This window comes from Sorex araneus, chromosome 1 (assembly GCF_027595985.1).
Source record: "Sorex araneus isolate mSorAra2 chromosome 1, mSorAra2.pri, whole genome shotgun sequence".
In the NCBI taxonomy this organism is placed as follows: domain Eukaryota; kingdom Metazoa; phylum Chordata; class Mammalia; order Eulipotyphla; family Soricidae; genus Sorex; species Sorex araneus.
This window is the reverse complement of record NC_073302.1, coordinates 39,925,135-39,952,019: the sequence shown is the minus strand read 5'-3', so window position 1 is coordinate 39,952,019 and position 26,885 is coordinate 39,925,135. Positions and strand designations below refer to the sequence as shown.

At 58.3% G+C, this 26,885-nt stretch overlaps 3 protein-coding genes across 5 annotated transcripts; all 3 read right to left on the bottom strand.

The window, feature by feature from the left end:
- Positions 1 to 6,732: 6,732 nt before the first annotated feature.
- RPP25L (ribonuclease P/MRP subunit p25 like) lies at positions 6,733 to 8,242 on the bottom strand. Its single transcript, XM_055119464.1, has 2 exons — positions 7,758 to 8,242; positions 6,733 to 7,512 (listed from the first exon to the last, which is right to left on the bottom strand). The coding sequence occupies exon 2, from the start codon at positions 7,498 to 7,500 to the stop codon at positions 7,006 to 7,008; it is 495 nt and encodes a 164-aa protein (XP_054975439.1). The 5' UTR covers positions 7,501 to 7,512; positions 7,758 to 8,242; the 3' UTR covers positions 6,733 to 7,005.
- A 947-nt stretch (positions 8,243 to 9,189) lies between these two features.
- DCTN3 (dynactin subunit 3) lies at positions 9,190 to 16,900 on the bottom strand. 2 transcript variants are annotated; one of them, XM_004600205.3, is made up of 7 exons: positions 16,765 to 16,900; positions 14,902 to 14,986; positions 13,943 to 14,029; positions 12,246 to 12,329; positions 11,287 to 11,345; positions 9,647 to 9,706; positions 9,190 to 9,481 (listed from the first exon to the last, which is right to left on the bottom strand). In XM_004600205.3, exons 1-7 carry the CDS (start codon positions 16,858 to 16,860, stop codon positions 9,392 to 9,394), a joined length of 561 nt encoding a protein of 186 aa, XP_004600262.1. In that variant the 5' UTR covers positions 16,861 to 16,900; the 3' UTR covers positions 9,190 to 9,391. The 2 variants fall into 2 exon arrangements, with proteins under 2 accessions (XP_004600262.1, XP_012787026.1); XM_012931572.2 differs by lacking the exon at positions 12,246 to 12,329.
- Positions 16,901 to 18,172: 1,272 nt separating this feature from the next.
- Positions 18,173 to 25,950, bottom strand: ARID3C (AT-rich interaction domain 3C). 2 transcript variants are annotated; one of them, XM_004600387.2, is made up of 7 exons: positions 25,571 to 25,950; positions 23,692 to 23,764; positions 20,806 to 20,989; positions 20,204 to 20,499; positions 19,498 to 19,668; positions 19,186 to 19,275; positions 18,173 to 18,540 (listed from the first exon to the last, which is right to left on the bottom strand). In XM_004600387.2, the coding sequence occupies exons 1-7, from the start codon at positions 25,886 to 25,888 to the stop codon at positions 18,437 to 18,439; spliced, it is 1,236 nt and encodes a 411-aa protein (XP_004600444.2). In that variant the 5' UTR covers positions 25,889 to 25,950; the 3' UTR covers positions 18,173 to 18,436. The 2 variants fall into 2 exon arrangements, with proteins under 2 accessions (XP_004600444.2, XP_054977216.1); XM_055121241.1 differs by lacking the exon at positions 19,498 to 19,668.
- Positions 25,951 to 26,885: the final 935 nt, after the last annotated feature.

Sequence of the window (26,885 nt, the reverse complement as noted above, 5' to 3'; positions counted from 1 at the left end):
AAATTAAAGCCACCGAGAAGAGGAGCGTGCAAGAGAAGCTCTAGGTCTCAGCGCCAGACAGGGACAAAAACTCACAGCCGGGCGGCAGGGAAAACAGCAGCGGGAGGGGGCACCCGACGGAGCAGAGGGAGGGAGACAGAGGCCGAGAGGCGGCGAGGACCGAGCGGGGCAAAGAAAGAGACGACAGCAGCAGGGCCGGGGGGACGCGGGCAGAAAAGAGGAGACGACGGCGGCGGGGGTGCGGGGGGGCGCTCGCCCCGCTCCCCAGCCCGCTCTCCCCAGGGTTTGGGCCCCCCTCGCTATTCTTCCCGTTTCCACGGCAACGGGGAGGGCAGCCGCGGATTTGCATCGACATTTACATCCTTTCTGTCTGCATAATTCAACAGGTCCTCTGCATATTCATGAGCCCGCGGGCCCCAGTGACTTTCCCCGGGTCTGTTCGGAACCTGCCCGCGGCGGGCGGGCGCACCCCTCCGCACGCGCGGTCCAGGTCAGGGGGTGGGTGGGGTGGGAGGGCCTGACCCGTCCCCCACTGCCAGGCTCTGCTCCCCCAAAACACACCCCATCTGGGGTTCTGCCCCTCCAGGCCACTCCGCTGTCCGGCCCGCGGGTGTGCGCGCCCAACACGTGGCGGTGTGACGCGGGCGCTCCCCCTGGCTCCCTGGTGGACCGGACCCCCGGGAGGCCACGGCGTTGTCTGGGGGTCTCTGCGGGGTCGCTGAAGGGATTGCACTGAGAGAAGTGGGGAGCAGGCTGAGCTGAAGAAGGCTGTGAGAGACCCAGGACCTCCCTGCCACCCCTGGCCTCCTTGAATGATCTCACCGGGACCCCTCTGCCAGGCCCGGTACCAGGAGTCAGGAGAGTCCAGAGGTGCCATAAGGGGCTGAGGCAGATTCAGGCTGTGAAGGAGGTTAAGGCCAAGGACCTTTCAAAAGTGCCCCAGAGAGAGCAAGAGAGTGGCAGTTCAGATGCTTGCTTCCTGGGTTTGATCCCCAGCACTCCAAGCACTGCCAGAAATAATCCCTGAGTGCAAAGCGAGGTGTGACCCAAAAAGTCAAAAAAACAAAACAAAACAAAGCAAGACACCCAAAGATAAATGAATGAATGAATTAACAGGGGTTGGAGATAGTAGAGAGGGTAGGGCACTTGCCTGGCACATGGGTGACCTGGGTTTGATCCCCAGCACCCCACAGCGTCTCCTGAGCACAAAGCCAGGAGTATCAAAACCCTGAGCACAGAGCCAGGTGTGGTCCCCAAAACAAGAATAAAGGGATTCTTTCTTGTTTGGTTTCATTTCTGTTTGGAAGCCACACTGAGCAGTGCTCAGGATTTACTCCTGTCCCTGCACTCAGGAATCACTCCTGGCTGTGCTCCCTCAGGGGACCATATGTGGTGCCGGGGATCGAACCTGGGTCAGCGACATGCAAGGCAAGCAGTTTACCCACTGTACAATCTCTCCGACCCCAGTGTAAGGAATTCTGCTCAGAACAGCATCACCATCACTCTTTGCAGGGGACATGATAATATACAGCACACATCTCTCCCCCAGTGTCACCAAGACAGCTATGAGAGCAGCTGGGAATAAAGCTCCAAGGTATAGCTCGTGCCTTGGAAGCCAGTGGCCCTGGGGGAGTTCCTGGTCACCCAAATTAATACATGATGATGAAATGTGGGGGCTTCGAAATAGCTTTGTGGTGGAGAGCTTGCAGCAGACGACCTGGAACTTATGAGGCTGAGTTCAGTCCTCAACACAGTCCTCCAGACCAGTTGGGATCCAGGTGGCACTTCCCTGGGCATCCCTTGGCATTGTGCTGAGCATGCAGTTGACACACGCTGCAATCCAATGTGTGTGAGCCCCAAGGCTAAAGTGTGTGGCGCCCAGCGGGGACTGTGTTCATCAGGACTGTGGCACCCCCTGTGGGTGCCCTGGTTTTAAGTCGTGATACCACATGCTCTCCCAGCTCCAGTAGCACCTGACTACCACCAGGTGTGTCCCCTTCCAACATAAAAAGTGGAAAAGAGGGGCTGGAGCGATAGCACAGCGAGTAGGGCGTTTGCCTTGCACGCAGCCAACCCGGGTTCGGTTCCCAGCATCACATATGGTCCTCTGAGCACCGCCAGGAGTAATTCCTGAGTGCAGAGCCAAGAGTAACCGCTGTGCATCGCCGGGTGTGACCCAAAAAATAATATAAAATTTAATAAAAGCTTAACTCATTAAAAAAAAACAAAGTGAAAAAGACTGAACCAGGGGCTCTGAACTCCTGAAGTCTAATGAACTTCCCTGATCTATGTGTTTATCACACCACGGTCAAATTATCCGTGCCTGTGACTGTAGTCCTCGAGTAGCTGGAGAGCTCAAGGCTAGTGTCTGTATTTTTCACGTTTGGGGTGATAATTAGATGTTTATCGAGTGATTGAGGGGGTTCACTGAGTCCATTGAACAAATTTCAAGCCTGGAGCCTTGTGGTTGGAGTGGCTGGAAATCAGCAGAGGGAAAAGGACTGGGGCTGATCTCTTCGTAGATGCTGCCACCTTGTGGCCAAAGGAAGAAGCGCAGCTAGGCTCCCAAGCGCAAGGAAAGAGTGTTTCTCGTGATTTCCTGGGATATTCCAAGGGTGACACAGGGGAAATCGTAAGCGTGAGATTGGGCACAGGAATGAAACAAGGGAAGGGGGATACGGGTGGGAAAGGTTGGGAACCAGTGCTTTGCAGCGGTGGTTTTTAACCTCTGGTTGGACAAGCAGGAGAGAGAAGGCCTGGTACCTGGGCTGACAGTCCAGAAAAATCAGGAGACTGCAGTGATAGCACAGTGGGTAGGGAGCTTGCCTTGCATGTGTCCGACCTGGGTTTGATCCCTAGCGCCCCATATAGTCCCCTAAGTCCACTAGAGCACAGAGCAAGGAGGAGGTCCTGAGCACTGCTGGGCGTGGCCCAAAAGCCAAAGGGCAGTTGCAGGGGAAGGGTCTGCGGGGGAGGTAGGTCCTGGGGGCGGTGATGCTCAGGGCTTTAATCTTGACTCTGTGCTTGGGGATCACTCCTGGTGGGGACCATATGAGGTGTTGGGGTTGGACCCAGGTCAGTTGCTGTCCTGTCTCTGAGCCAGAAGTCACTTCTATAGAATGCTTCTGTCTGTCGTCTGAGGCTTCCTGATAAGAGGGGCAGCTCCATGCAGGCAAGAACCTTTGTCTTGCTTGGCATGGGGCAGGTGCGCTGAGGATGTGGACTGAGCTCCCCTGGGCTGCGGCCATCGCTGCCCTGACTTGCCTTCTACTCCCTGGGCCATCTGTGTTCCTATTAGATGGCACGCCCCACCCTCATTGGTTGAAAGAACCTCCTTAGTTTGTCACCGCGGTGGCTCAGTTGCTCTCTGGCCAGGTGGCCTTGCACCCTGAACTCTGGCCACACTCACTCCTTATTCCCATGAGCCCTTGGATTTCCAGGCTCTGGGCCTTTGTGCTCACCATCGTCTGCTTACATGGAACTGATCAAGGCTTGTCCTGCAGCCTCAGGATGCCATCCTCAGGAACCCATCTGCTCTGCATGTTTTTTTTACTCCTTTGTTTTTAGGCCATACCCTGCAGTGGTCAGGATTTACTCCTTGCTCTGCGCTTAGGAAAGCTCCTCTAGTGGACTCTGGGGACAATATGGGGTGCTGGGGATTGAACCTGGGTTGGCCATGTGCAAGACAAGAGTGCTGGGGCTAGAGCGAGAGTTCAGTGCAGAGGGTGTTTTTACCTTGCAGGCACCCAACCTGGTTTGATATGGTCCCATATGGTCCCCCAAGCACCACCAGAAGTAACTCCTGAGTGCAGAGCCAGGAGTAACCCCTGAGCATCACTGGATGTGACTCAAAAAGAGAAAAAAGAAGAAGAAGAAAAAAAAGACAAGTGCACTACCAGCTGTTTCACCTCTCTGGCCCCGAAGTGGCATTCTTACAAAAGGAAATTCAGACAGGTCTGTGCAGGGGTGAACCACTGAACCAATGGGGTGATGTTCTCAGCCTGCCATAACCCCATTAGGGAGCAGCAGGGGGTTCCCCACACGCGTCAGAGAACGGGCCTGCAGACACCTCTGTTTCAGACTTCGGGTCTCCAAGCTGTGCACATGCGTGTTGTCAGCTCTGGACCCAGGTCATCCACATGCAAAACTCACACTGCGCCACCCAGTTTACGCACTCCTTGTCTCCCTGCTGGGACCCGCATGTCTCTTCTCAATGACCTAGCTTAGTTATAGCCACCCCAGAACCAGGCAGTTCCACGGTGGACACTTCCAGTGCCCCCAGTGAGTCCATCTCAGCCACCACGCCATTGTCATAGTGACCTCGAGGCTGCTGACTCTACCTTCCCTGCAAGCTCCCCTTCTTTGCCCCACCCCCCGCTTGGATTTTTTCTCTTCTTCGGTGCCCGGGGATCAAACCCCATATTCAGGGCGGGTGCACCAGTCCCAAATGGTCCCGTGAGGATTTCATTCTTTGCTACCTACATTCTCTCTGCTTCCCCCACCAACCTTTCAGCAGGACCTTTCAGCCTGCCTTCGCCTCAGTTGGGGAAAATGCAGATATGCTGTCTGGTCCTCACCGGGCAGGGGCTACTCTGAACTCAGTGCCTGGCCACGTGATGCTGGGGACTGAGTCTGCGGCTCCTGCAGCAAAGGCCTGCGCGCCAGCCCTTGGGGCCCTCCCCCAGCTCTGTCTTTAGCAGTGCCAGGGACCGAATCCAGGACCTCACACCTGCAATTCAGGCGCTCTGCTGCCGAGCTATATCTGTGGCAGTCCCTACTAATTCATTCTTAAAACAAGTAAAATTTAAAGGCTTCGTATCCCACCTTCCTCTCCAGCTATTTATCACCTCTCCCTACTCACAATCCGGCTTCTTGAAATAGCTGTCGCCACTTCCTTGGCTCTGGTGCCAACACAGAACCTTTTCTGAGGGGAGTAGAAGCCCGCGGTGGATGGGAGCAAGACAGAATGAATCAGCGACTATGTACCCATCTCACCTCCCCCCTGCAATCTCTTCTGCCTAAAGAAAGCGCCCATGGGAGAGGGAAAGAGCCCCCAAACCAGCATCCCACCCTCGCTCAGCCGTGCCTGCTCCCGATCTGTTCTCCTGGACAGCTCCTGACTAGCTCATACCTGTCCACCATGTCAGAGAGCCACGGTGGCGCCTCAGACAGCAGCCATCGAGGGGCAACGTCACTCCTTCAGCACAGGCCGCCAAGCTCAACCCCAGGGCTGGCTCCCTCTGGCCCCAAGGGCTGGAGCAGGCCGAGATGCTCAGTAAAGATCTGCACAAGGTCTGAGTCAAAGGCTCTGAGGATGTGAGATGCTCAGAGAACTTGTATGTATGTGGGGAGAAGATTCACACATGGGAAGGCTCTGAGCAGACGGCAACAGGCAAATGAGGTGGGGTCAGTTACTGAGCGGCCTGCTGGACCTTCCCACACTGACCCCCTACCTCAAGGCCTGACTGAGCGAGTGTGGCTAGGCTTTCCCCATCTCTCCTGCTCCCCCTGAATCTGTCACTATCCCCACGCCCCCCCTTCCCCATGCCCCTCAAGGCTCTGGGCATCGCACTGCATGGATCGCCATGGGACACCAAGGAGAGCACGCTCACCCCAGCCCAGTTCTCAACATCCCAACCCCTCCGTCCCGGCTTAACTGCCCACACACCAGGCCAGTACTGGGCACCACCTTCGGTGAGCCCAGAGGGACCTAGCCCTCAGGCTTTCCCAGCACCGGGATGGCCAGGCCGCTGAACCGCAGATGGCCTTGTGGTCTGTGGCGTCCCACAGCCCGGGTCTCTCCTCAGTCTGCTGCATGCCATGGCCCAGCTCGTGCCCTTCACCCCCTCCGCTGGTCCCAGCCCCAGTGGGATGACTCTGAGGCCAAGGGGATAGTAGCCAGGGGCCGGAGATAGCACAGGGGTTAAGGTATTTGCCTTGCATGCAGCTGACCCAGGCTTGATTCCCCAGCATCCCGTATGGCCCCCAGAACACCATCAGGAGTAACTCCTGAGTGCAGGGCCAGGTGTGCTCCCTCTCCAACCACACCCCCAAAAAAGTACAGGAGAAACCAGGGGGGAAAGTGAGGAAGGTGTCTGAGAGATGAGGGACCGTGTCTTCAGGGCAGGAAAGAGTATGTTTGTCAGCCCAGACATTGGAAACTACTACACGCATCTATCCAGTCCTCTCTGCCCTGAGGCTATCTGAGCCTTCCCTGAGGGGAGCCCTCACTTTGGTTCTCCGGACGGCACCAGGATGCAGATCTAAGAAGCTGGCTTTGTTTGGGGCCACACCCAAAATGCTCAGGGTTTACTCCCAGCTCGCCATCAGGGATCACTCCTGGCATCGGCTGGGGGTGGGGACCACCAGGGGTACTAAGGATCAAACCTGGGTGCATTGCAGGCAAAGCAAACGCCCCCACCACTGTACTACTGCTGGGGGGGGGGGGTGGAGGAGGGAGGAACAGGACCAAGCCCACACTGTCAACTCCTGTAATAGATGTTAGCAACGGAGAAAAAGATCTGGCCTGGCAGAACCCCCACACCAAGTCAGAGCAACGGGCAGAATCACCCAAGACTCCAAATAAATGCTCAGGTTATTGCTTGAGGCCCTTTTTGGACCGAGAGCCTCCCAGCCTCAGCCTGTGGTCCATGGGGGTGAAGCGGTTAAGGGGTGCACGAGGCGGGGGCACTCTCTCCCTTTGCCCTAGTGCCCACGCTGGCGGAGGAGAGGCACAGCACACACCTAGAGAACTTTTATTTCTGCAGCAGCCCGCGTCCCCCTGCAGGAGGTAGGTGGGTTCAGAAGCTGCCCTGAACAACACAAAGGCAGGGAGTCCTCACCCCCAACGCTCCGCACAGCCGGCTCTCCAGGGTGGCCGAACGGGGTCTCCCCCATTGCTAAGGGGTGGACTGCTGTGGGGCGTGGGGGTGGGGTCAGTCACTGAGGCTTGTCACATAAGACACTGCAGTCCTTGGCACTTGGTGGGGTGGGGCTGGGGGGGTCTCAGGGCCGCAGATCTCGAGCTCTTCTTCTGGGGGGCCGGGACGATCCGCTGGGGCCGGGGGTGGAGCCCAGGCCAGGCGGTGCCCCCGGGGGCTGGTAGCCACATTCGTTAGGGTCCAGCGGGTCCCGGCTCAGCAGCACCCACACGGCGGGCACGTGGCGGCGCACGGTGAGGGGGTCGAGGCCCGTGTCGGGCGCGGCGGGCACCCAGCTGTCCTCGGTCTGCAGGAAGCGCAGCTTGGTGAGCTGGTGCAGGCCGGGCACGCGGCGCTTGACGATCTCGGCGCAGCTCACGGCCTTGCCCGCAGCGCGGCCCGAGCCCGAGAAGACCACGTGCCGCGCGCTGCCCGCCTCCAGCCGGCCCAGCGCCAGCCCCAGCAGGTTCCGGATCTTGCTGCCGTCGCGCACCCGCATCTCCAGCGTGTCGGGGGGCAGCTGCGCCAGGGGGCAGGGCGCCGGCAGCTCCACGGAGCCGGCCTTGCGGTAGTGCTCCATGCTCGGGGCGCGCTGCGGGGAGGGGCGGGCGCGGTGAGCGCGGGGCCGGGGGGTGGGGGGGCGCCCCCGCCCACCCCTCGCGCGCGCGGGCCCCGCTCCCAGAGGCCGCGGCTCGGCCCCGCGCTCCTCCCCCACCTCTCCCAGCAGCGGGGCGCCGAGCGGCTGGCCGGCACCCCGGCCTTCCCAGGGCCCGCCCGGGTCCACCCGAGGCGCCCCCACCCCACCCCCGCGCTCGGCCGCCGAGTTCTGGCTCTCACCGCCGCCGCGGCCGCGCACGCTTCCGAACTCGAGCGGGGGCCAAGATGGCGCGGGCCCGGGAGCGCGCACGCCGGGGCCGCGGGGCCGCGCACGCCCGAACGGGGCGGGCTGGGAGCGCGCCGGGGTCTCGCACGTCGGGGCGGGAGCGCCCTGGGGTCACGGGGCCGCGCTGGGAGCGCGCCAGGGCCGCGCACACCGGGACGGGACGGGTTGGAAACGCGCCGGGGTCGCGCACGGCGGGGCGGGAGCGCGCCGGGATCACGGAGCCGCGCACAGTGGGGCGGGGCGGGCTGGGAGCGCGCCGGGGCCGCGCACGTCGGGACGGGATGGGGCAGGGCGGGGAGGACAGGGGCGGCTGGGGAACCCCGAATCCCGGGGGCGCGCTCGCGGAAGGAGGAGCCGGCCGTGCGCTGCCCGTCGCGGAGCGCCCGGTCCCGTCTGCACTGGGTGGCTGCCGCGCGAGCAAGCGTCTCTCGGTGGCCGAGTGCCGAGCTCCGATTTCATCCTGGGGATGCTGAGGGGCCCACGGCGGACTTTGGACGGGTGCTTCCCCCCCCCACACCCCGAGCCCCCATCCCCGATGGAACCCGGCCAGCTGCAGCGCCCGGGCCCCGGGTGTCCAACCCAGCCTAGCGTGCTGCTTGGTGTATGCCAGACGCTCAATATTTGTCGAGCGAGCTGCTGAAATGACGAGCCCCAGAGATGGCAGTGGGGGGCTGTGGATGCGGCTGGGAGGCGTTTCGGAGGACAGCTGGCGCGGGTTCAAACAAGGCCGGAGGGCAGGCTGGTCAGGGTCCCGGGGTCAGCAGCGTCCCGTGCCCAGAGACGGTGGAGGACCGGCTGCGGGACGGGGACCGCCCTCACTCTCGGACACCACCAGGGGGCAGCAAACACTCGGCGGCGGGACGTGCCCAGCTCTGTCTCCAGCTTCCAGAACCTAAAATCGCCCGCATCCCAAATCCCCTCGGAGCCACCCTCTCACCTACCCCTTTCTTGGCTAATAGCACCTGTAGTCGCGCTCCTCTGGGCCTCCTTGCCTTGGCCTTCAAAGGCCCCAAGATCACCCTGTAAGACGGTCTCCCCCCACCCCCTTCCTCTCCTCCCTTCCTCTCATTCCTTCCCCCTCCCTCGCCTCTCTTTTCTTGTCAGAGCTGGCAATGCTCAGGGCTTACTCCTGGCACTGTGCTCAGGAATGGAATCTCTGTGGGCCCCTTGCACGGCTATACTCTCTCTCCCACGCACACCTGGCGGGGCTCCCCTTCTCCTGGACTGTCTGTCTTGTCCTGAGATCCTGTGTCATGGGCACATTGTCCTTCCCTGGCATCTAACAGTCTGCAGGTCCTTGGTTCACACAGCACAGGTGGCTGGCTCCATCCTGCCCTCTCCGTTTCCGGCCCCCCCACCAGGAAGCCAGCAGGTCCCTCCGGCCCCTCCAGCCATCTGTATCTTTATTGTCACTGGAGTCAGACTCTGGTCCGGGGAGCAGGGAACCATAACAGTAACACTAATGTCCAGCTGCCAGGGCTCTGACACAGACCTCCCCCTGCAAACCCCCACTCTGCGGCTGCTGCAGCTGGGTGGGCCATGAATCATGCCCAAGCGGCCTCAGGCCCCGGCTAGGCAGGCGCAGCCTTCACTCCTCCGCCGGCTTCACGTGCTTGGCGGCCTCCAGCTGGCAGAGGAGCTCGTCCCACTGCACGAACTGCTTGGAGAGCAGCAGCGTCTGACCGCACGTCAAGGTGAGAACGGAAGACGAGGGTGGGGAGAGCTGATCTGCACCCAGACCTGGGGGAGGCGAGGGGGGGCGCGCTGATGGGAAGGGGATGAGGTGGACCTGGGAGGGAGGGCACGGCCCTGGGCCTTTCGGGCCAAGGAGCAGAAAGGATACAGTCTTGTTGTATTCCTCCAAGAGAGCCTTCGCCTCCTCAGTGAGTTCCACACACTGGTCCTGCCGGGGAGACGGCTGTGACAGGAGCTGGGCAGTGACCCCAGGCCCCGCCCTCAGGGCCCCTCACTCCCCACAGGGGCTGGAAGCCCAAGCACATGGCTCAGGGGACCAAGGTGTGATCAAAGGATGAAAAAAGGGGAGACCCCTCCCACATACACACAGACACAGACACACACACAGAGGGGGGCATGTCCAGCGACCCTCAGGGTTTACTCCTGGCTCTGTGCTCAGGGATCACTCCTGGTCTTGCTTGGGGGATTATATGGGATGCTGGGGATTGAACCTGTACTGGCCATGCGCAAGGCAAGTGCTCTATCTGCTGTGCTAGGCTCTGGCCCTGAGGTGTCCACACATTTAAGGAAATATTCCTGCTTGTGTGTGTCTCCTCTCCCTCACTGCCCACCCCCACCTCCACTGTCCCCAATTCCTTCATTTTAAAAAACTGCTAGGGGGAGCAGAGAGATAATACAGCAGGTACGGTGCTTGCCTTGCACGTGACCAACCTGGGTTTGATCCCCAGCACTCCATACGGTTCCCCCAAAACTGATTGGCATGATTCCTGAGTGCCAAGCCAGGAGTAAACTCTGAGTACCCACAGTGTGATCCTTCCCCCCGCCCCTCAAAAAAACCCCAAAATATTCTTTTAATCTGGGGCGTTGGGCAGGCCATGCCCGCTGGTGGTCAGGGGACCATGCAGTGCTGGGCACCCAAGCCAGAGATCTCACATGAGGAGTGTAAAGCCTGGCCCTCCCTATTTCTATGTATATAAGGTTCTGATTTTATTTTTCTTCTAACAAGGCTGAATTTAGTATGGAAATGAAACGGAGACTCAGCAGTACACATATTGAGTCTATCAAAGAAGGAGTGGGCTGGAGAGAAAGCTCGACGGGCTGAGTGCTTTGCCTGTGGGCGGCCAGGGTTCGATCCCTGATCACCTCAGGACAGGGGCCCCTGAGCACAGCCGGGAGGAACCCCCAACTGGGCCAAACCTTTATCCCCAAGAGCAACAACAACAAAAACACGCCAGAGAGAAGATAAAAAAGCAAACAACAGAATTAACCTGGCTTACTCCAAGCCAATTTATGAACCCCTATTTCTACACCCTCGTGTGACAGCAGTGAAATAAAACACAAAAAACAATGTCTCCAGGGGCTGGAGTGATAGCACAGCGGGTAGGGCGTTTGCCTTACACGCGGCCGACCCGGGTTTGAATCCCAGCATCCCATATGGTCCCCTGAACACTGCCAGGGGTAATTCCTGAGTGCATGAGCCAGGAATGACCCCTGTGCATTGCCGGGTGTGACCCAAAAAGCAAAAAAAAAAAAAAAAAAAGAACCAATGTCTCCAGCCGTACTCAAGGACACACCATCCCCAGGAATTCTGGGGAACTGCCCAGCACTAGCCTGCAGACCACGCCAGCAGCCCCAGGCTAGGAGGCGGGAGGCCTCAGCAGGGCAGGTGGAAAGTAGAGGATGCGGATGAGCCCAGAGTGGACACCTGGGGTGCCCGAAGTACCTTCCCCAGGAGCCAGGCAGGGACTGACTCCTCACCCCAGCCCCCAGTCGTCTCCCCTCCCTCACCTGCTGCTGGATGTGGATCTGGGCCAGGCGCTGCAGGCGGGCGGCGTGCTCGGGAACGGCTGTAAAACAACACTTGCTGCCGAGGCGGCCGGGGCCTTCCCTCGGGACTGCTCGATAGTCTATTAGGTCTTCGGCAGGATTAGAGTATTGAGTGGAGAAGCTAAACAAACGGCAGGCTTCATCGACCGCCGCAGCCTGGAGCGGCAGTGGGGCTCCCTGTCCAGCCCGCCTCACTCGAGGGCCCACAGGGCTGGGGTGCAAATGGGCTCCGAGGAGAGGGCCCCACCTCGGGGTCCCCGGAGCTGCCCTGGGTCCCAGCACAGCGCCGTCAGCAGGGCTCTGCCAGGGCAGCTTTGTTAACCCAAGGTCTGTCCCTTCCCCTCTCAGCCCCCTGGGACCACGTGTGCCGGGAGCAGGGGGCCTGCAGGCAAGTGGGGGTGCAGCCCCCTCCTTAAGCTGACCCCCAGCAGCCCAACACCTCCCAGGGCCTGGGCCACTGTGCTGGGCTGCAGCTTCAGGCTATCGGATGCTCAGCAGGTAGTTGATCACGGGTGGGAAAAACACCTCCGGAGACGGACAAGATGGATATCCGGATTCAATGAAATCCACTGCCTGTTTGTCAAAACCCGGGACGAGAGACGGCTCTCGACAAAGCCGCAGGGGGAATGCGTACCAGTCGGGCACACACTCCCCGGCTGACCTCTAGCCTCTGTGGCAGCCCGAGGCACAGAGGTAGGAGGAGGTGGAGGCAGAAGAACCCGCAGAGGTGGGGGCTGCCGGGTCCTTGGCCCCCCTTCCTCCCCCGCCCCCGCCCCCTGTGATCTGCGGCTCTGAAACTGAGCTCTCGGGCCTTGCACTGGCATCCTGGCACAGAGGGCAGGGACCGCCCCACAGTGAGGAAGCCCTGCCCACCCCCCACCGCCAAGCAGACAGGGGGAGCTACAGCCCCAGAGAGGTACCTTTGAGGTGTGCACTGTCCAGCAAGGGCACCAACGCCTCCACCTGCTCCAGGAGTGCCACCTGGGCGAGGATGAACTGCTCCTCTGGGGCGCAAACAGACAAGGGCACGCGTGAGGCACCCGGCACTGCAGCCGGGGAGCCCAGGGCACGGCGGGCAAGGGGCTGGGGCTGGCGCGGTGGGGCAGCCCACTGCTCCCTTCTCTAGGGGCACATTCACACATTCAGCCCCTCCCAAGCCCCGCAAGAGGCCTCTGATCCGACACCTTGAGCTCGAGGAGCCTTAAATCTAAGTGTCTCCAAATCCCACCTTTCTCCAAACTCCTAACTCCAAGGCCTCCTCCTCTGGCAACAAAGCTCAGAGAGCCCCTGCATAGGCCTCAGGAGATGATCTGATGCAGATGAACTGGGTCCCCAAACCCCAGGAGGGCTCCAAGAAAAGAGGAGCCAAGTGGCGGCCTGCTGGCAGGCAAAGACAAGGACGTGGTCCCGGTCAGTGTGGGAGAGGACTGTCACGGGCAGTCTGAAGGCATGCGTGCATGGCACAGCGGAGGAAGGGAATCTGTGAATAGAGCTGCAGCAGCAAGAAGAGCCCAGGGAGTGGGTGGACAGGAGAAAGGTCTGTGCACTGGGAGAAGCGAGGGCTTCATCCCGGCATGCGGACACCCTGAGGTTCCAAAGCAGACATTGTGGAAATGTGTTCTGGGAAGAGGATATTGTATGCAAGAAGGGAAAGTCCGGAGTGATAAGAGACACTGGGAGACTGCAGATGTTCTGTGCAAGGGGCCAAAGGTGGGGGACACGGCCACAGCGGGGGTCAGAGAGGCAAGACGAGCCAGAACAGAAGGCCTGCTTAACGTGGTGCCTGAGCGACAGCAACTGGGTCCTCTGATGGCTCTCTAACGGGTGCTGCCCCAACCTATTTGGATCTCTGCCTCTGTCTCCTCCTGAGACTGGCTCTCACTGGGTGACAGGTTCAGCCTGCCCTGCTGGCTGAGCCCAGGAGGGCAGGAGCATCCTACATCTCCACTGTAAACCTCACACCTAGGATAGTCTGGCTTACAAACATCACTGAGGGCTGGAGCAATAGTACAGCAGATAGGGCGCTGGCTTTGTACGTGGCTGACTCAAGTTTGATCCCCGGCAGCCCATATTCCTGGAGGACAGAGCCAGCAGTAACTCCTGAGCATCTCTAGGTATGGCCAAACCGAAATCCAAAACAAAACAAAACAAAAATCACCCAGCATCTATGGACTCACTGAGCAGACGCAGGTGCCTGGCACACCTGATCTAGCAGGGCCAGACACTGCCAAGGCCATCATCAAGCCCAGAACTGTGAAATTCCAGCACCTCTCATGTTAGATGCTGAGACTCCTCGTGCCAGCACTCTGCTCAGGGTGAGCGCAATGTTCTCTGCCCCTGCCTTTCCCTACAAGCTCTTGTTGAGGGAGACTCGAGGGAGGTTCTGCAGGAACACCGGAGGGGGGGTCTCTCATGGCCACTGCAGCTGGCTCAGTGGTATACAAACACCCACTGCCTGCCGGAGGACCACCAGACCACCCAGAGCTCAACCATTCCAGAGGACAGCTTCCAGGGCTGTATCCTGGAGAAGAACTGGCAGAGATGCCAACTCCGCTCCCAGCGGCTCCCCTCCCCGAACCACGCCCCTCGATTCCCAGACCCCCGTTGTCCAGAATACCTGCTAAGATGAACTGCAGCTTGGAGGCGTCTGGGACAGCGATGCGGTCCATGTACTCGGGGTCCAGGTATTTGATCAGGTCTTCAACTAGAAAGTGGCCAGATGAGAACTACTATCGGGGAGGGGGCTCCATCTCACAACTGTACAAGGCGCAGGGTTGCCACTGGGGTGAGGCTGAGTGAGCAGCTGGCACCCTCAGTGCCCATCAGCAGACCTCTGCCAGGCCCCCTCCTGCCCTCCCCCCGCATCTCTCCACTCTGATTCCCGGCTGGCCAACCTCAAACTTCAGAGCAAGGAACACACATGCTGTGCCACCCTGCAGCCCTCAGCACAGTCACTGACCAACTTCACCAATGGGGAAGGACTCTTCCCCTCGGTGCCACCAGCACTATTGAGGCATTACCTGCTTTGGAGTTACAGAGCAGCTGCTGCCTTAACCAAAGTGGAAAAACTGAGCCAAGGCTGGGATTCTCAGCACCCAATTTCTTTCTGCCCCTGAACCTTGTCTTTGTGGTAGGCGGGGGTGGGGGTCGGGCCTAGAACTCTGAATGCCAGCCAGCGATGCTTGGGGGCTACTCCCAGTTCTGTTCTTGGGAGTGACTCCCAGCAGTATCTAAGGGGTCATGTAGTACGAAGGATGGAACTGGGATGGCCACATGCAAGGCAAGTGCCTTAACCCCTGTGCTCTCTCTCCAACCTCTGATCTTGTCTTTAGAAACTCCATAGCCCTCCCTCCTGTACCAAGGAGTCTTGCAGCCAGAGATCTGGTCCATAATTTAGACCATTTCCATGGGCTTGGAGTTGCACACCCCAATTCACCATTTCAGTAGGGCACCTTCACATTCTATCCCCATCAGGAGACTCCAGTGACTTGCTGGGCTAAAGGACTAGGATGAGATTCCAGGGAAGGAGGCTGGCACGAGAAGAAGGGCAGGCAGGCGCTAGTGGGAAGTACTTACTCTTTTTGTATAGAATCTTCACTCTCTCCCTCTTGCTGGCAATGTTTGCCAAAGCCACCTGCACCTTGACCAGGCCATCAGCAACCTAAATGTGGGGTGGAAGTTAATGCACGATTCACCACCTCGCCTAAGACCTAAAGAAATTAAAACAATCCTCAGAATCCCTAAACTCTAGGTCTCAGTGCATAGGCTCTCTCCGCCCCCCGCCCCAATTGAACATTGTACCGCACTAACTGCATACAAGACATGGGCCTAACCCACTGTACTATGTCCTGACCCCCCCCCCCATTTATTCATTTCTTGGGGGTTTTTTGTGGGTCACACCTGGCTGTGTTCAGGGCTTACTCCTGGCACATCAAGACTGATCTGGGGGGACCATATAGGGTGCCAGGGATCCAACCAAGTTCAACTGCATGCAAGGCATAGGATCCATCCTATTATACTACCTCTTCAGTTCCCCTTCTTTTCTATTAAAGGATAGGAGACATAGGTCTGGGGAGATAGCTCAAAGAACTAGTGCATGCGCTTTGGATGCAAGAGGCAAAGGTTTTATCCACTGCACCATATGGTCCCCTGAGCACCACCAGGAGTGACCCCTGAGACCAAACTAGAAACACAACCTCTGAGCAGTACTGGGTGTGGCTCAAAATAAAACAAAGGATAGAAGATGCAACCACACTTTCTGAGAACTGTCAATGTGAAGAATGAGATGACCTTCCATTTCTTGGGCAATTGCAAGTCGGACCAGGAAGTTAAGTAACTATTTTAGAGTTTACGCGACACTTGCATATACATTTCCTGATTCCTTTCTCTCTGGCTGAACCTACCAAAGCATTAAGGTAAAGAGTGAGCAATTCAAATATTATAGAGTCAAGAGGGACAGGCTATGGAAGTGCATGCATGATCTTGCCCAGAGTTTTAGGTTAGGGGAAGATTTAGACTTTAGGGGAGGAATGCCAATATTCAAAGGGAAGCACAATAAAAACAGCAGCAGGAGCAACTGCCAGAGAGGGTGGAGGAACATGGTGGAGGAACAGGAGGACTCCCATCATATACGTCCAGGGGAGAGAATGTTGCCAGAAATCATTTCTCAAAATGAGGCACATATTGGGGCCTGAGGGTAGTACAGCGGGTAAGATGATTGTCTTGCTGGCTGCTGGCCAGGTTCGATTCCTGCTATGGTCCCCGCGCCCACCCTCCCACCAGCCCCACCAGGAATTATCACTGAGCAGAGAACCAAGAGTAAGCCCTGAGCACCAACGGGTGTGTCCTCAAAGCAATACAAACAAAAACATACGGCACTCTGCAGAGATATGGTAATAGCGGGTAGGGCGGACCTGGGTTGCTCCCCCAGCACCCCAATGGGTCCCCTGATCCCGTCCAGGAGTGATCCCTGGGCACACAGCCAAGAGTAAGCCCTGAGCACCAGCAGGTGTGGCCCCAAATAAATTTAAAATCGAAAACTCTAGGGGCTGGAGCGATAGCACAGCGGGTAGGGCGTTTGCCTTGCACACGGCCGACCCGGGTTCAACTCCCAGCATCCCATACGGTCCCCTGAGCATGGCCAGGGGTAATTCCTGAGTGCAGAGCCAGGAGTAACCCCTGTGCATTGCCGGGTGTGACCCTAAAATAAAATAAAATAAAATAGAAAATTCTTGCAGTACAGTCCTCGGCGAGTCAGGTCTCCCTACCCGCCCCCGCGACGGCCAGGGCGGGTTCCAGCCTCCAGGCCACACCACCCTTCATAGCCATCTCGGCCCTTTGCTGTTTCAGAGGCAGGGCGGCGGGGGCTGGGATCTGAGCGGCTGTCGGCCAAGGCGGAGACACCCCCCCACTTGCTCTGCCGCAGAACACGTCGCTCACCTTCCGCGAGCCGCGCGAGTGGCCCGGCCCGTACACCCAGCGCTCCAGCTCCTCCACCCGGGCCTGCAGCCGCTGCACATCGGTCACGGCCGCCATCGCTACAGCCGCCCCGCCTCCACCCACAAGGGCGGTGCCATCGGGCGGGACTTCCGCCCGGGGAGGGATGGCTGACCAATCCGAGCGCACGGGTGGCCCTAGAGACGGAAGCGACGCCACGGTTTGGACCCTCCGTGCCGGAAGTTATCCTACTGGACCAGCGAAGGCTGTCAAAAGCTGTGCGGTTACCTAGGCAACGACTAACCTGTCAAGCCCTTCCAGAGATTCCAGCTGCAGTTTGTCACGATAGCTCTTGCGGGGGGACGGGGACGGAGAGATGGTACAGTGGCGCTGTTGACATGCACGCGACCGATTCCCCAGCCTCATATATGGGCCCCCGAAGTCCGCCAACAGTGATCCCAAAAAAACAGAAAATGGGGGGGAAAAAGGCGATCTTTGCAAGTAGGAGAGGTAGCACAGGGGTTAAAGCGATTGCCTTATATGCAGCTTGCCCCCGTCCGATCCCTGCACCGCCAAGAGCTATCCCTAAGCACCATCACGTATGGAAAAAAATTTTTTTGTCTCCCCCACTGCAAAAATCGACGATCTTTGTCTTCTTTCTTTGCCTTTTCCCTTCTAATTGCAGGATACCAAAGAGGTTTCCAAACCCCGTTTCTGAGATTGCACATATAAATAGGCCCATTACTCCAGGACTAGAGCTATATAGCACAGCGGATAGGGCATTTACCTTGCACGGGACTGACTCAGGTTCAATTCCTCCGTCCCTCTCAGAGAGCCCAGCAAGCTACTGAGAGTATCCCGCCATCACTGTAAAGCCTGGCAAGCTACCAGTGGTGTATTTGATATGCTAAAAACAGTAACAATAAGTCTCACAATGGAGACGTTACCGGTGCGCTGAGCAAATCGATGAACAACAGGACGACAGAACTACAGTGCTACTCCAGGATAGATCCAGAAATCCTCGATTAGTATGCAGACCTGTAAGATTCTAATCCTGTGGACCCATCTTTAGCTCAAGAGATTATCTCGCCAAAGCTAAAATAGCATAACTGGAATCTGAATTCATATGGTCCAATTCATGAGCTGGATCTCTTCTCTGGAACTTTTGCTGTTCTGTCTTCCCTGGCCCCATGTCATCTGTGTATACCACATAATTCCTCCCCACCCCCTAGATCCAAACAAGAAGATGAGGCACTAGAAAGGGAAGGATTGCAACTTTATTGTCCAGATGTGACTTGAGGGGTATCTCCTTCATAACACCCCAGCCCAAGCCTGGAGCTGGCTCCTGAAGAGAAGCAGTTCTGAATCAAAGAGGTAGGATCCGAGAGAGGACACTGCGTAGGGGAGCACATGAAATGATGGCAGCTACTGAGCGCAGAGCTCTTTGGCAGACCTACTGAAGTCAGCCAGGGAGGAGGGATCCTCCCTCTACAATGAGGTAGATGTGACATTAAAATTCTTTGGCTTCAAGTGCACAGGGCATGGGGGAGTTAGGGGGTAAGGAACCACCCAGGGCTGAGTTCTAGAGTGGGCACCATGGAAGAATCAATGTGTGGGAGCCACTACCTCCCCACTCAGGAAGGAGGCTGGTATTCTTGATTCCACGTGGGACCTCTCAGAGTGAGGTGCTAGAAGGAGGCCCGGTAGGGGGTGGTGGTGCAGGGTTGGTTGTGCCGGCTTGGGAAACTGGCACAGGTTGGCGGCGCGCAAAAAGAACACCTGACAAAAAGGTGAGACGATGGTAGAGGGCAAACATTAGCAAGAGAGGGTGGGCCATGGAAACAGAAGAAACAAAAGTCAGTCTCTGATGCTCAAGAACATATACTGTAACCCCACATGCATACAACACATACTGACAACACACCAGTAAGGGCAAGGCCCTGGGGCTAGTGAGATTCCTTGAACTGGTAAAAAGGAATTCTTTCTCTCTCTCTCTCTTTTTTTTTTTTTTGGTTTTCTGGGTCACACCCGGCAATGCTCAGGGGTTACTCCTGGCTTTGCACTCAGGAATTACTCCTGGCGGTGCTGGGGGACCATAAGGGATGCCGGGGATCAAACCCGGGTTGGGCATGTGCAAGGCAAATGCCCTCCCTACTATACTGTCTCTCTGGCCCCAATTATTTCTACTCATATGTAGGACCATGACAAGGCAGACATGCCATGGTGCGCATGCTAGAGAGGTCATGCTTTGGACTCCATGCCATGCAGACCCCCCTTTGGGCCCATGCCAGTGTAGCAGCCCAAGTTACCCATGCAGGATGGGATATCTCTGAACCTCATGCTAGTAGAGCAAATCTACAATCGCCATGCCAGTGTAAATACCCCTGACCTCATGCCACTGTAGACAGCCTGTAGTGCCCCTACCAGTGTAGACCACCCCGTTGATCTCTAGGGCCATGTTGATACTGCTGATACCACTGCCTGCCAGACTGAGAGGCCCATCCAGCCGCTCCTCTGTCAGGAGGGGACAGACAAGTCACATCTTAGGAAATCAGACTTCAGAATTTAAAGGAAGCACTCCCTTCCAACCTGGAGCTATCCCCACTTTTCACCTCAGCCCCACGCCTGCAGTCATAAGCTATCTCCCAGGACTCTGTCTGCCCCATCTTCATCAGGTAAGAGAGGCAAGCTCCCTCAGTGCGCAGGCCTGGAGCCCACTCAGCAATGAGCCCTCACCCCTCAGGGGAACCTTGCCACGAGGAAGGAAACCAGGACGAGGTGGGTCCATGGGCCCCATCAGCACAGCCCTCTTCTCTGGGGGTTCCTCGGCTGCCAACTTCTCTCGTGCAGGTCCTAAGGCCAGGCCCACGGGCAGTGCCAGTCGAGGGGTCGGAATTCCACTTTCCTCTGAAAGAACAGGTTATTCGGCTCTGCTGGTCCAACAGCCAGGCTTGGGACCAAGGGAGTTCCCAACCACCAAGTTCCATCTCCCCTGCTACCCAGATACTCAGCCGGGATATTCTGAGGCTGGAATGCCCATGGGGTCAATATGTAAGTCTAGGTAGGTCCAAGACAACTTAGGGGACTTCCCCATGGCAGTTAAATTCATTAGGTCTCAGGAAGCACAAACCACATGCACATAGAAGCCCTGGGTAGACAGGTGTAGAGCAGCGTCGCTCTGGATAAAGGATCTTGAGCTTTAGACACCCCCCCCTTCCGACAACCACCTAGAGCTCCAAGCCTTCCACCCCTGAATGAAATCGTAAGACACCCCCCCACACACACACTCCCACCCCCAAACTTGGAGCACGGCGAATTTCAGCGCCTTACACTCTGACGCAGAACATTCTCCGGTCCCCTTTCTCTCAGTGCCCGTCCCGCCAACCTCCCCACTCCCCAGGTCTCAGAGATCCCCAAACCTCAACCCCTTTCAGCCTCACACCTTTCTTAATGGGGCTCGGGCTCAGCTGCGCGCAGGCGTGCACCGGCAGGCCGGAGGCGGAGCAGTGGGCGAGGCGCGGGCCGGGCGCGGGGGCGGGCGGGGCGGAGCCGGGCCCGGGGCCCGGGGCGGGACCCGCAGCGCCCCGAGAGGGCGGCCCCGGCAGCCCGAAGAGGGGCGCGGCGGTGTAAGCCTGACGGCGGCCCTCGCGTCGGTTGCTGTCGATCGCGGCTTGGAGCTCCCCTGGGGAGCTGAGCGCGCGGGTCTCGCACTCGTACGGGTACAGGTACTTCATGTACCTAGAGGCAAACGCGGGGGTGGGACAGGAGGCTGGCCCACCAGTCTCATCATCTCATCAAACTTCCTACCTGGGTGTCTTTCCCGGGAATTCCTTCGCGCCCCGCGCTCTCGCACCCCGCGCTCCGCTCTGCTTCCCGCGCCCGCGTCCCCGCACCCCGCGCCTTGCTCTGCGACCTGCTCCCGGCGCCCCACTCTGCGCCCCGCGCCCCGCTCTGTGCCCCGCACCCCTGCGCCCGCACCCCTGCGCCCGCGCCCCTGCGCCCCGCTTCCCGCCTTCCCGCTCTGCGCCCCGCACGCGGTCTCACTGGGTGCGCAGAGTGAAGGCGGCCGACGTGATGGTGGTGGGCAGGCTGAGGCCTCGCGTGACCTCCCGCCACACCTTGCGGTTGATGACTTCCACTAAGCCGCCCTTGGCTGTCACCAGACGGAAGAGCGCGTACAGGTCCAGCACCTGCTTCGCCATGATGGGCACACGGTTCACTGGGGTGCCTGGTCCCGGGTGGGCAGAGAGTCAGAACTCTAAGGTCCGGTCCATAGGGATCGGGCATGTGGCCCGGTGGTGGGGCGCACGCTTTGTAAGTGGAGGGTCCACCCCTTAGCACTAGAAAAATAAAACTGACTCTGCGGGCATCTCAGGAGCTTGACCAGTCTGTTGCGGGGGATGGGGGGAGGTGGTGAGTGGACTGGTACTGGGCGGAACCTCCAGCAAGAAAAGCACTAGGGGATGGGATCACAGACAGCGCCCACAAGACCGGCAAGACCGGCAAGAAGGACTAGAGACTGCACTTGGGGTGAGCAGACTTAGTAGTAAAGGGCCAGATGGCAAATAGTTTAGGCTTTACAAGCAAAATGGTCTCTGTCGGTGCTAGTATACGTGGCCATTACAGTCTGAAAGCAGTAACAGCGGGTGTGGAGCCAGAGATGGAACCCAAATCCTTTATACAGGCAGGGCAAGTGGCTGTCACTCCCAGTCCTGCCTTTAGAGGATATTTATTTTAGTTTGGGGGGGGTTGTTTTTGCTTTTTGGGTCACACCCTGCGATGCACAGGGTTAATTCCTGGCTCTGCACTCAGGAATAACTCCTGGCGGTGCTCAGGGGACCATGTGGGATGCTGGGAATTGAACCCGGTCCGCCGCGTGCAAGGCAAATGCCCTATCCGCTGTGCTAGTGCTCCAGCCCCTTTAGAGGATATTTAAAGGAATGAGTTTGTTATGCTCCAATAAGACTTTACTTAGAGACTCTGAAATTAGAACATCACTTATCCAGAATGTCATTAGTCTTTTATGTTTTGTTTTGGCGGCATATCCAGTAGTGCTCAGGGCTTACTCTTGGCTCTGCACTCAGGGGTCACTCCTGGAAGGACTCAGAGGGCCATGTGAGATGCTGGGGATCAAACCGAGGTTGGCTGTGTGCAAGGCAAGTGCCCTACCCCCTCTCCTATGGCTCTGGCCCTGTCATTGATCTTTTCATTTAAATTTTTTTGTAGTTTCAGGGTCACACCAGCTTGTGCTCAGGGGATCATACTCCTGACTGTGCACTCAGGGGCCACTCCTGGTGGTGCTCAGGGGACCATATATGGTGCTGGGGATTGAACTTGGGTCAGCCACATGCAAGGGTACAAGGCAAACACCTGAACTTCTGTACTATCTCTCCAGTCCTTGGAACTTTTATTTATTTATTCAGTTTTAGGGCCCTACCTAGAGGTGCTCAAGGTCTGTTCCTGGCTCTGATCCCAGGAGTGTCCCCTGGCCATGCTCAGGGACCATATGTGGTGCCAGGGATTTGAACAGGGATCAATCACAGGCAAGGCAAGTGCTTTATCTCCTGTTCTCTTAGGGCCCTGATCTTTTCATTTTCAACACCACTTTAAAAATGTGAAAACCGTTCTTAGCTGGCAGGAGACTAGATTTGGCCTGCCAGCTTTGGTTTGCTAACTCCTGGGACAGAGGGTAGCAGACTTTCTGACATGCTGGAGCGGGGTTCCCCTGAACGGCTGCTCCCGTGTCGCTGCTGAAGCCGGAGACCCAAGAAGGGTGGATGGGAAAGGCAGCCCCTCCTCGGCTCACCGACTCCGTGGCTGGCGCCACCCCCGCGGCCAGGCCTGACAAAGGGGCCTGTCTGCGCTGAGCGATGGGCCCCAGTTAATTCCTTACCGATCCCGTCCCCTTCCGCAGCCGCCTTTGGACCCGAACAATTAGCTGCGGCCTGATTAATGGGGGGAAATTATCGGCCCCTCGGGACCCCTTCCCCCACAGAGGGAGAGGAGGGAGGCAGGGACCGGAGGGAGGCAAAGCTCCTGGTCTGAGGTGGGGGTGGAGGGAGCACTGGGAGCCCCTCAGCCACCCCACCTAATCCCCCTTGGAAGGGAGGCTGGAGGAAGGAGCCAGCAGGACACCGGAATGTCTCAGATTGAATGAGACACCCTAGGGAGCAGAGGGCCTGGGGGTCCACTGGTACCACTGGTCAGGAAAGGAGCTGAAAGGAGAGCCTGGCCTGGGGTGAGGGCCAGAAAGACTCTGGCCTGCAGCTGCACTAAGAAGGGAGGGGCCGCAGTGCAGCCAGTTAATTAGCAGCTTATCTGGCCGAGCTCGGAGTGAGTTAATTAGCTTTGTAGAGAGAGATAATGAGTCAGTCTTCGGACCCATGAATCTGGGGAGAAGCCGAAGTGATGGACTGCAGCCCACCCTGATTCCCTTCTGGACCCTGGCACTCTCTTCCAGCTGATTCCTGGGAAGGAATTCCTCCTCCATGGTCCTGACCATGTCCCCAGCCTACCTCCACCCCCACCCCTAGGAGTCCTTTCCTCGGTAAGATCCTTGCCTTTCCTGCTGGGATGCCCTTGCAGTAAGGGGAAACTGAGGATAAACAAGCCTGAAGGAAGGGCCAAAGAAAGAGGAGCAAGGCGTCCCCAGCCTTCCAGTCCTGGGAACTCCCCACCCCAGGCCACCCCCAAACACTGCCCCTCCCACTGTCCCATTGATCCTCTGCTCATTAACCTGCCAGTGGGCTGGCCACTAATTAATCCCCGGTGAAGGAGGGGGTCAGGGTCAGAGGTTAAAGACGCTATTGGGGGCCCAAAGGACAGGCACTGCAGAGATCACCCACCCTGGGGGAGCAAACCCTGGGAGTGTCCCTCAAATTGGAAGTGGGGCCCATTCCAGGGTCCTATCCCCGACATTACCTTACTTACCCCTCTTTTGCATGAAGCTAAACAGGTCATCCAGAAATTCCTTCCTCTTGGGATCTGCATCGAGCTCGTAGAGCTGGAGGAGGACGGCGGTCATTTTCCAGCTCTGCTGGCCCTGCCCTCCCCGGACCCTACTCGAGTGTCCTTAGCGAGGGTTCTCAGCTTGGAGAAGCGAGTGGACTCTAAAATGTGGACTGGCGTTGGGGTCTCTCCCTGCATGCAGGCAGGGGCATATTTTTCTAAGTTACATCAAGACCAACTATATCCAGTGATGCCCTGGGCACCTCAAACCACCCATCTTGGGAGTGGGAAGAAAGGGTGCTGGTGGGATGCTGCCTGCCTTCCAGCCAAGCACTGTGCCACAGGGCAGAAGTCAGGCCCAGCTGATTTCCACATTGAAGAATAGACAGATCGAAAGGCAACCAACCATTCATTCTCATTCATTCCTCCAAGGCTTTCTTGCTAGTCACATCCCTGTGTTCTAAGGCTGGGGGTGGGGGGCGGGGGGGAGGAGGAAGGGGTATATGAGGGGCCAGAGAGACTCTAACACATCCTGTTGCTAGATGCTCAAGAAACACCTGGAGCCCCTAGTCTCTCTTCTGATCTGATCTTCCAGGGACAGTGACCTGTCCATTACAGAAGCTGCCAGAGAGGCAGTGGCTTGGCCACCAGCCAGGCCAAGCCTCTCACCTGACTCGCAGCACCTCAACCCAGTATCAACTTCCAAACACCACCCAGGAAGAACAATCCCTAGACTAATAGTCGCTTACCCAAAGTAACAGTTCCTTAGCAACACCTATAGGCAACCCTCCACCCGCCAGTGCAGACCCTCAGAGTGGAAAAACATCTCGAGGAACACAGCCAGGAGATCTCCCTTTATAGCTGGACTAACACATCTAAGTCCTAAGACTTGAATGGAGATCCACAACATTCTCTGTCTGTCTGTCTCTCTTTCCAAGTACTAACTCCCAGGATATGCCCAGGAGAAAGAGTTGCTAGAGCCACACCTCCAGAGAGTTCCAGCCTGAGTAACACTCATCATTTGATACTAATGCCACAGAGTCTTGGTACCCAGATTGATATTCCTGCAAGGTCCCCCAGACCAACAGCCTTGGAGTTGAAGATCTGAGCATCAGCCCTGTAGAACCTTCCAAATGAGGCCCCCGGACAACCTCTAGGCAAACCTCCAAATGGGTTCTGCTGACTTTGAGAAGCTCTGATTAAGGCCCTGTGGATAACGACCCTTTAGTCGCTCTGCAGCTGGAGGGGCCCTCCCAGACTGGGAGTCAATCACAGTAGATCCCCAGCCAAGGAGAGGATTGTGGGGGGGGCGAGGGGAAGGACACGCAGGGGAGTGCGACATGGAGGGGAAGAAGGGCAGGGGCTGTGACCCTGCCACAGGATTGCCAAGCTCCATTCTGCTTTCCAAATTGGAAGTAAGCTGCCAGGACATCCCCCACCCCCACCGTGGCACCTACATCAGTCCCTGAAATCTGACCTTGTAACTTGAGGTGTCCATGGCAGATTAGGATGATTCTGCTGAGAGAATCTCCAACCTCCAGATCCCCCAGAATCCTCCAGATTCCTTCAGGGGAATCCTTATACCCTCCCGCTGGCCCTGACATCTTCTGGAGAGAGCCTCCCACCATCTCCTGCCCCTTCTGGATACATCATGTGTGCTCTCCACATCTCTGGGGGTCAGTCTCATCTTCCTCTCTGTCACTCTCACCCCTGCAGCCTCTCCTCTCTCCAAATCTCCCCCTACCTTTGCACCTTGCTGAGGGCAGGGGAGGGGGGGGGGGCTGCTGTGGATCACCCATCCCATGACTCCGCTCTTGCTTAGAGAGACAGATGGTGTAGGCCTGACTTTGACAGTCCCTACCTGCTTGAACTGCTCCTCGTAGGTCCATTCATGAGGCTGGGGTCCAGGGGGTTGGCTGCAAGGGGAGCTCGGGCCCTGGGCGCCTGGATGGCTCTCCTGGGCTTCCTCCTCCTCTGCCCCAGCTTCCTCTTCCTCTTCCTCCTCCTCTTGGCCATCCTCTTCTTCCTCAGTCCCCACCTCCCCCAAAGTCCCCTCTTGGACCGGCAGGCTCCGGGGACCGGGCATGGGAGGCTGAGGCGGCTGCAGTGGGTGCGGAGGGGCGAGGGGCGCCACCCCCTGGGCTAGACGGGCGGCCTGCTGCCTCTGCAGCGCCTCCATTACGGCTTCCAGACGCAGGCCCCCCACTGGGGGTGCGCCAGGCACCGGGCGGGGCCCCGAGGGAAGGGCTGCCTGCGAGGGAGGGAGATATGGGCGCACGGCCCTGCCGTCCCCGCAAGCCCCAATGGAAGGGTTGGTGGTCATGGATTCAGGGGCGTGCACAGGGAAAGGGACACAGGAAAAAGAAAGATGGGGTTCCCAGAGATTGACAGAGAGGTTAAAAGGGAGGGGGGCAGAAAAAAAAAAGGCAGAGAGACAGACACCCAACCCAAAGAGATAGGAAGGGCAGGAGAGACTGAGCGAATCGAAGCGTGCGGGGAAAGACGGAGACACGCAGCCCGAGAGACAGGACAGGGAGAGACACGGAACGACGGGGAGATGCGGGGAGACAGAGATGGAGTCAGAGAAGGGACCAGGAGGGACAGAGACCGAGAGGGACTGGAGCGACGCAGAAAGGGCGGAAGGTGGAGAGCCAGAGGTGGGAACGGAGACAGTGGGTGAGAGGGACAGGGAAGGCGAAAGAGAAATATGTCAGGGAGAACTGAGTGCCCGCAGGGACAGTGAGTGGCAGGGAGACTGACGCAGCCGGAGACGGAGAGGTCAGAAAGAGGCGGAACGAGACAGCGCGCAGAGGGCGACAGACCCGGAGTCCCCGCAAGGGGCTGAGGATCAGACCCGAGGAGGCGCGGCAAGAGCAGGCGGCGGGCGGCGGGGGCAGGCAGAGCCCGAGAGGGCAGGACCTGGCGGAGAGCTCGGGGCGCCCCGAGGTCGCACTCACCGGCAGCCTGGCGCGGCCCGCGGCCCCCGGCGTGTCCACGGCGGCGCTCCCCGGGCTGCACCCGCCTGCGGAGCGACCCCTGCTTCGGCTGCTTCCCGGCGCGCGGGGCCCCGCGATGCGCTCCCGCCGCCGTGCGCTCCCTCGCCGCTCTGCTGCCCGCGGCCGCGGGGGCGGGCCCCGAGCCGGGCCGGGGGCGGGGGCGCGGGGAGCGAGGCTCGG